The sequence below is a fragment of the Magnolia sinica genome, chromosome 3 (assembly GCF_029962835.1).
Source record: "Magnolia sinica isolate HGM2019 chromosome 3, MsV1, whole genome shotgun sequence".
Lineage (NCBI taxonomy): Eukaryota > Viridiplantae > Streptophyta > Magnoliopsida > Magnoliales > Magnoliaceae > Magnolia > Magnolia sinica.
Genome location: NC_080575.1, coordinates 63234090 through 63243352, shown reverse-complemented (window position 1 = coordinate 63243352; position 9263 = coordinate 63234090). Strand labels below are relative to the sequence as shown.

The 9263-nt window shown below is 39.6% G+C and overlaps 1 protein-coding gene across 1 annotated transcript; it reads right to left on the bottom strand.

The window, feature by feature from the left end:
- Positions 1–7083: 7083 nt before the first annotated feature.
- Positions 7084–8112, bottom strand: LOC131238909 (uncharacterized). Its single transcript, XM_058236494.1, has one exon. It carries the CDS (start codon positions 8110–8112, stop codon positions 7084–7086), a length of 1029 nt encoding a protein of 342 aa, XP_058092477.1.
- Positions 8113–9263: the final 1151 nt, after the last annotated feature.

Sequence of the window (9263 nt, the reverse complement as noted above, 5' to 3'; positions counted from 1 at the left end):
TCTTTTGCAATTAACATACCATTCCACCTTGTCGGACGACACAGAGAAGTATTCAGCGATTGAAGGAGCCTTGTTTGGAACCAGACAGGAAAGCGATTTTTTAAAAGATCGTCGCCCACCCATAGATCTTCCCAAAATCTGATGTCGCTGCCCTTTCCTAACTCGTAGCCAATGCCTGCAAGGACTTTATTTTTCATACGAAGGATGCCTTTCCAAACGTGAGAAGCTCTATAATAGGAAGAGTCTCTTGTCCACCACCCAACAGCAGAGGAGCCATATTTGCTTTTGATGAAGATGTTCCAAAGGGAACCTTTTTCAGACCCTAGCCTCCAAATCTACTTGGCAAGAAGGGCCTGATTCATAATCCTAAGGTTCATGACCCCTGCGTCCCCTTCTTGGAAGTGAGAACAAACCTCGTTCTAATTGAGGAGGTGAAATTTCTTCTCGTCTTCTTTTCCATACCACAAGAAATTGCGTCCCGACTTGTCTATAGATGTCAAAACAGAAATTGGACATCTAAATAAAGACAAAATATAGAGGTAAATTGGAAAGTGCCGCCTTGATAAGAGTGAGGCGACCTCGTAGAGAAAGATACCGGCACTTCCACCTGGCGAGGTGTTTCTCGAATCTATTGGAGATCTTGTTCCATAGAGACTTTGGAGGCGGTCCTAGGCATAGAGGGAGGCCCACAAAGGTGGTTGGGAAGGATGCCGAGGAGCAGTGAAAGGACGACTCGTAGCTGACTAGTTCTTCTTGTTCCAAATTAACCCCATACATCTTCGATTTGGCCAGATTGACTCTCAGCCCAGATACGGCTTCAAAACACGAAATAGTTGTGCGCAAATTATCTATCTTGTTAGGGGACACTTTCGAGAAAATCAAAATGTCATCAGCAAACTGGATATGAGAAATTGGGGTGGGCATACCTGGGATAAAGATACCATGAAGAATACCCTCTTGTTGGCCTTTATGTAACATTCTAGATAAGGCCTCCCCCATGATGAGAAAAAGGAAAGGGGATAAGGGGTTGCCCTATCGTAAACCTCTACAGTTTTTGAAGAATCCTTTTGGAGTTCCATTGAGAAGAATAGAAAGTGTGCTAAACCAATGCATTCTCCCATCCATCCTCTCCACTTTGGACCAAAACCCATCCGCTCAAGCATGTATTGGAGGAAGTTCCAATTGACACGGTCATAGGCTTTTTTGATGTCGAGATTGCAGAATATACTTTTTAGGCCCAATCTGTGGCAAAAGTGAAGACATTCGTTAGCAATGAGAGCACAATCCACAATCTGTCTTCTCAGGATAAACGCGCTTTGATTAGCTGAAATTATCTTGCCGATGACTTTCTTCAACTGAGAGTTAGAACTTTGGATAAGATCTTGTATGGGCCCCCTATTAGACTGATTGGTTTGAATTCTCTGAAGGAAGCTGCACCTGGCACTTTTGGGATTGAGAGCAAGGTGTCCCGTATCGGTATCGGTTGGCGTAATGGTGTCCTCCAAAACCGATACGGATACGGGGGCGTAACGGTGATACAAGGGCGTAACGGGCCGTAACGGCGCAAAAATTTTTTTTTTGCCAAAAAAATATGAAAAAATATGGATTAAATCCAGAATATTCTAAGCATTCCAAATATGCATTCATTTATAAATTGGAACATGTTTATGGTGGTGTAACGGTCCACTCTTTGGTGAGAAGTTGTATCGGACTGTCTGATGAATTTATGAACCAGATAACCTGAATTTGACTACAAAATTCTTATATTTAATTTTCTAACTATCTACTATCAATGATAGATATATTAGAATGAATGTAAAATGAAAATATCTTACATTAAGTGTTTGCAATTATTTTTGAGGAATTTCTCGAACATACCTGTGCACGTGACTGTGATTCCTGTCTATGACCTGTCATCCTTAAGTCAAGAATATTAAAAAAAAATAATTAGTAGTGTCTGATATACTCCCCTACAACTTGATTAAGGATTACTTGATTGGTTTTCAGGGGAGCTATTTTAAATACAAGTTCGGCGGTGTCAAGTGTGTGCATGGCTTCTTGCAATAATACTGTTGTGAGCTGTCTGCTGCAAATACTTACCTTAACACAAATATATACTCACAATCACAAGTCACCACCAAAATGAAAATCTGTTTTTTTGTGGTTGCTCGACCTCCACATCATCGTCATCGTCACCATCAGGCTGAGGCTGTCCAATAGGTGTAGGTGCTGCATATCCATAATATCCAGTGCCAGAAGGAAATACTAGATCAACGAAACTAGAGGATGACTGATCCTGACTAGGCAACGACTCTGACCCGGAGTAAGGATATCCACCAGTGCCCGTCGAATAGCCATACTGGTGCCCATACTCAGGCTGTTGAGAATCTTGAGATTGAGAGTGCGTCTGCTGTGATGAGTAACTTGGATTTGGATCTGGATATCTATAATCATATGGATATTGATCGGGAGGGCTACTCCAACATGAATGTGATGGAACAGGCTCAGTATAACCATCATAATTCAATTGACCATAAGAATATCTATCATAATAATTAAGACCATGAGCCTGCTGATGTTCTGGACCTCCCGGACCCGGTGCACCACTAGATGTACCCACCTCCTGCTGGCTGTATCGTGACTCGGTATACTCATAAGTCCGACCTTGTGTACCACCTCGTCGATGTTCATCGACATCGTGATCTGTAGACGGTTGTATAGGGCGCTGAGCAACACCAGAAGTGCCAGCACCAGGGGCAGGGGGGTCATCGTCGTCATCCGACACGGTCACGCTACCACTGCTCGTATTCTTTTGTTGATCTTGAGCCGCATCTGTATGTGGCATAAATGCTGCCCCTCTTACTGGGTCCAACACATCTGCACGACTCTTGTTGCGCTCTGCGTATTTCTAGGTCATCAATTTTCAATTCTTCACTATCCTCTTCAATTTGCTTTTCCCTTGTTTCCAACCAAGGTAGAAGTGGGTCATCCTCATCATAAATATTGTCCAAGTTTATAGGATAGTAGTCTCCGTCATCGGCAGCTGTAATGCTCCTATGATGTCATCGCATTCTTAGTTTTATATTGTAGTGCATGAAGACAAGTCTATCTAATGTTCTAGTCTGCAATCTATTCATATTCTTTGAATGAATGAGCGCAAAACAACTCCAATTCGTTTCGCAGCTAGAGGAAGATGTTCTTTCTCTCCGAAATTAATCCACCATTCAGCCGGTTGCAACCTAGATACTGCATGCTGTGCAAGAGCATCTCCAAAGCTACCAAGGTGATTTCCAAATGTATCTAATTCATTCAATGCCTTTATTTGCAGATCTAAGTCAGGCTCTAATCTCTTTATCACATTTTTTAGCCCGACACGAACTTCATCATCCGCAACAAATGATTAGGCATATCTATACCTAGGATTTAGATAGTAACCTGCTGCATGAAGATCGTGATGGAGTTGTTTTGTCCATCTCTTGTCGATCATCTTCTAATAAGTCTCCCAACTTCTACAATCACGTTGAATTGCAAACTTTGCCTTATCCATGGCATCATATAGGAAGCCCATGGTAGGTGCTTCATCGGATTCAACAAGACGGAGTACCCTCATTAGTGGCTCCATCACCTTTAGGATCGCCTTGACTTTCTTCCAATATTTGTTATCCCGTATGGTGTTCGCAACTTCGACCGGTGTCCCTGATGTCTTCTTCCCATGTTTTGTGTTGAGCCATTCTCGGGAAGCGAACATCTCACTCAACTCTTCCCTATGCTGGAATAAACTCTCTAATGCTATAAAGTTTGTTCCGAATCTAGTCGCCACAGGCCTCAAAAACTCTCGTCTTTTCGTGAACTTTCTCATTAATGCAACTACTTGATTATGGTTGTAAATAAACGTCGTCACTTTCCTTGCCCTTTCGACCATTTCCTTAACATTCTTCTTCTTCCCAATATCTTCCAATATAAGATCAATACAATGGGCAGCACATGGTGACTAAAAAAGATGTTTTCTCTTATCCATTAACATATGTCCTGCAAGCGTATATGTTGCTTCATTATCTGTCAAAATCTGCACTATATTTTCCTCTCTAATCTCGTACACAACTTTATCCATTAGTCCATTAATATAAGTAGAAATTTTTGTTGCCTCTGAGGCATCAATTGACTTGTGGTATATATTTCCTAAGTGGCAGTACACCATGAAGTTGATCATGCTACGTCTGGTTGGGCCAGTCCAACCATCACACATGATTGTGCATCCTCTGGCTTGCCATACAGGTTTAAAAGTAGCCACGTATGCTTTCACATCCACATACTCTGCATCTGTCCATTTCCCCCTAATCTCCTTAGCCGTGGGAGCTTTTATTCCTTCACCTGCTTCTGCTGCTGCATCAATTACCACCCGCCAATATGGAGAATTGGCTGCATTAGGAGGTATGTTGGCATGTATAAATAACTTTGCTGCTGCTCTACCTACTTTCTCAACGGAAGTTCTACTCTACATTTGTTTTATCTTCTTTTGTTTAGTTGATTCTTTCCTAAACAAGATTGGATCAATAGAGGGTCTCCTAGGCTCATTTACTTCTACATCCAAACGTATAGGGGCATCACATGAAGATGTCTGTCGTCGGCTCCCAAACATACGTCGTAACCCACCAAACCTACCCCCCTTGCAGAAGCAGTTGCACTTCCAGTTGCACGCCCATTGCCCCCCCTGTATCACGCACTGACCCATGCGTGCCAATCATGCGGCGACGTTCTTCCTCTTCACGAGCTAGATGCAAGCTCTCTCTCTTAGCTATAGCAAATTCTCGATCTCAATCTTCATCAGAATCAATAATATCTTAATCACGAATGCCCATATATTCAGGACCAAATACTTCCTGTCGAGCTGCATCCAAAATATCATCTTTCTTCTTTTGTACAGCAGCATGTTTACCCTTCGACTCATCCAGACTAGCTTGCATTAAAAGCATTATCTCTTTCGGTATTCTACTACATGGCGCAACTTGACCCTTTCGATGTGCCAAATGTTGTTTGAGATGGGTAATTCCACCAGTCACTAGTCTATCACAATACTTGCACTTCTTTTGGTGCCTAGTACCACCAACCCTCTCACAATGTTGCCATCCAATATCATCACTTGTTGTTGGCCAGACTCAGACATTTCTTTAGGTTTAGGTAGATACTAGATAATTACATATGAGTATGAGTGTACGACCTATGTTAATAAAGATGATTTTATATTCTAACTAAACCCTAAGAAGCTCCAAGGCAAAACCTGTCCAATATAAGCAAATAAAAACATAAACTCACTAATTTGAAAATAGAAAAAAAAATTATAAAATGACACCCCAAATCTGTAAAATACACATTAACATGTTCTACTATGATTAACACATCACTTGGCATGATTAAAACAGTAAAACAGTCGTTAAAAAATTATTTTTCGAATTTTAAAAAAAAGGGTCATAATTAATGCGTAAATAGAAAAATATTAAAAAATTATAAAATGGCACCCCAAATCTGTAAAATGCACATTAACGTGTTTTACTATGATTAACACATCATATAGCATGATTAAAACAGCAAAACAACCATTAAAAATTAATTTTTCGAATTTTAAAAATGGCCAAAATTCATGCATAAATAGAAAAAAATATATAAAATGGCACCCCAAATCTGTAAAATGTATATTAACATATTCTATTATGATTAACACATCACATGACATGATTAAAACAACAATACAACCATTAAAAATTGATTTTTCGAATTTTAAAAAAAATGGCCAAAATTCATGCGTGAATAGAAAAAATATTTAAAAAATATAAAATGGCACCCCAAATCTGTAAAATGTACATTAACATGTTCTACTATGATTAACACATCATATGGCATGATTAAAACAGCAAAACAACCATTAAAAATTGATTTTTTGAATTTTAAAAAAAATGGGCAAAATTCATGCATAAATAGAAAAAAATATTTAAAAAATATAAAATGGCACCCCAAATTTGTAAAATGCACATTAATATGTTCTAATATGATTAACACATCATATGGCATGATTAAAACAACAAAACAACCATTAAAAATTGATTTTTCGAATTTAAAAAAAAAGGGTCAAAATTCATGCGTAAATAGAAAAAAATATTAAATGGCACCCCAAATCTGTAAAATGCATATTAACATGTTCTACGATGATTAACACATCATATGACATGATTAAAACAGCAAAACATATTAAAAAAAGTATAAATACCTATTTTTGACGAATTTCTGAAAAATGGCCCACCGAGCTTTGATTCAACAAAATCCATAATATAATGTGTTTTTTCCTCTAATACCCAGCCAAGGTTGGTTGAAATTAGTAGTAGAAGGAGAGAAACAGTTTGGAAGTAAGAAGTTTCAAAAAAACAGCAAAAACAGAGCTTAAAATGCAAAAAAAAAAAAGTTACCGTTTTTTTCATCGTTACGGGCTAGCCGTTACGGGTCAGTAACGGCCGTTACACTCGTAACGGGCCCGTATCGGCCGATACGGGCACAAAAAACCATAACGGCCGATACGACCCCGAAACGCGTATCGGCCACCGTTTTGGCACACCCTGATTGAGAGTAATGAGGGTTGCACCAAGACTAAGAGAGAGTCTGCCTCTTTTGTGAAATTCTTGAACAAAGGCCATGATGTCGGATTTGATAACTTTCCAAAAGCTTTGGAAGAATGAGATAGGAAAACTGTCGGGACCAGGGGATTTATCTCCTCCGAGCGAGTCTATGGCCAGCTTCACTTCCTCCTCTGAGAAGAGGGATTCGAGGGATGAGACATATGCTTCGTCGATTTTGTCCACTTAGAGATTATCTAAACGCGACCTATCCCATTCTTTAGACGAGAGGAGAGAACTGAAGTATTGAATCGCCTGGGCTGCTATCTGATCTTTATCTTCAATGCGCTCCTCATTAACTGTTGTGATGCTGCTGATTTTATTAGTTCTGGCGTGCATACTTGCCATGTTGTGAAAATACTTGGTGTTTTTTTCTCCCTCACTGATGCAACTAGCTCTTGATTTATGCTTTTGGGAGATTTCATTTTCCAGAGTCTCTTGTAGAAATGGATTGGATAAGTTGAATTCTTTGGCCCAACACTTCTGAGGACATTGTCCATAATTCTGAATCTGCATCGATTTTTTGGAGCTCTGGTAATATAAAATCCATTTCATTTTCTCTTTTGTGGAGAATTGATTTCTTCCACTGTTTGAGGTTATTTTTGAGAAGCCTAAGTTTGGCCAGAAGTCCGTGACCTCCGAATCCTTCCACCTGAAATGACGACCACCATTCGGAGATCTGTTTGCTGAAACCTTCGATTAAGAGCCAAGAGGAGTTGAATCTGAAAGGTTTAGGGCCCCAGTCATTGTCGTCTTCCGGTAACAAAATTGGACAATGATCGGAGGTTGTTCTCGGGAGTGCTAGCTGAGATACAGAAGGGAAAGCTTCCAACCATTCAGGGGAGACTAGGAATCTGTCGAGTCTAGAAAGGATGGAATTCAGTCTCCCATTGGTCCAAGTGAATTTAGCTCCAAGTAATGGAAGATTGACTAACTCTTGCTTTTCGATCCAATCTGAAAAAACTGTCATAGCTAGGGAGGGCTTTCTACTCCAAGAATGTTCTTCCGGGAATCTGGTGATACTGAAGTCCCCAACGATGCAGCAAGGACCAGAGAAGGATTGTCTTGAGGCTGTTAGCTCGTCCCAGAACTCTGATCGCCTGGCATTGAGAGTGGGGCCATACACAGCGGATATGAGACATTGAAACTTTGCTGATTTATCTTGGAGAATCACTGAAACCGAAAATACTCCAACCCAGGAATGCTCAAGATCCCATTCGGACGATTTCCACGCAACCAGAATGCCTCCCGCACTGCCCGTAGTGTTGAGAGATACCCATTTGGCATCTTTAGCCTTCCACAGGGTGGCCATCAGATCATCTTTGAAGAAAGGAACCTTAGTTTCCTGAAAATAGAGGACGTCGGGGTTTCTCCTCCCCACGGATTCTTTGATGAGTCTTCTTTTCTGCTTTGAACCCACCCCTCTAACGTTCCATGAAATGATTATCATGAGTAATCGAGCTTCCCTGGCTTCCCTTCCTTCCAGAGTCTATGATGGAGTCTGATAATAGGCCAGAGCTGGACGCTAGACATTGAAGTTCTCTATTGCTGACTGATTTGGGAAGAGATTTCGTTGGAGTTCTGGACGCTGGAAGAGGTCATCTCAAGGAATGCCAAATCGGTTACGTATCGGCCGTTACGGCCGATACGTAACGGTAACGGTACGCACCGTTACCCGATTCGGGGCCGAAACGGCCGATTCCAATTTTTGTACCCGTATCGGCCGATACGGGCGTAACGGCCGATACGGGCGTAACGGTCACCCGTAACGGTCAGCGCCGTAACGGTCGAAAAACGGCCATTTTTTTTTGCATTTTAAGGTCCGTTTTTGATGTTTTTTCGAAACTTCTTGCTTCCAAACTCCTCACTCCTTTTACTGCTAATTTCGACCAACCTTGGCTGGATATTTGAGGAAAAAACACATTATATTGGCGGATTTTGTTGAATCAAAGCTTGGTGGGCCATTTTTCATAAATTTGTCAAAAATAGGTATTTATACTTTTTTTAATATGTTTTGCTGTTTTAATTATCTCATATGATGTGTTAATCATAGTAGAACATGTTAATATGCATTTTACAAATTTGGGGTGCCATTTAATATTTTTTTCTATTTACGCATGAATTTTGCCCCTTTTTTTTAAAATTCAAAAAATCAATTTTTAATGATTGTTTTGCTGTTTTAATCACTCCATATGATGTGTTAATCATAGTAGATCATGTTAATGTGCATTTTACAAATTTGGGGACCCATTTTATATTTTTTAAATATTTTTTTCTATTTACGCATGAATTTTGCCCTTTTTTTTTAAAATTCGAAAAATCAATTTTTAATGATTGTTTTGCTGTTTTAATCACTCCATATGATGTGTTAATCATAGTAGAACATGTTAATGTGCATTTTACAGATTTGGGGTCCCATTTTATATTTTTTAAATATTTTTTTCTATTTACGCATGAATTTTGCCCCTTTTTTTTTTAAATTCGAAAAATCAATTTTTAATGATTGTTTTGCTGTTTTAATCACTCCATATGATGTGTTAATCATAGTAGAACATGTTAATGTGCATTTTACAGATTTGGGGTCCCATTTTATATTTTTTA

What these genes read in the sequence shown, in the direction of transcription:
- LOC131238909 (XM_058236494.1), bottom strand. Translation starts at nt 8,112, where the DNA reads ATGATAATCATTTCATGGAACGTTAGAGGGGTGGGTTCAAAGCAGAAA.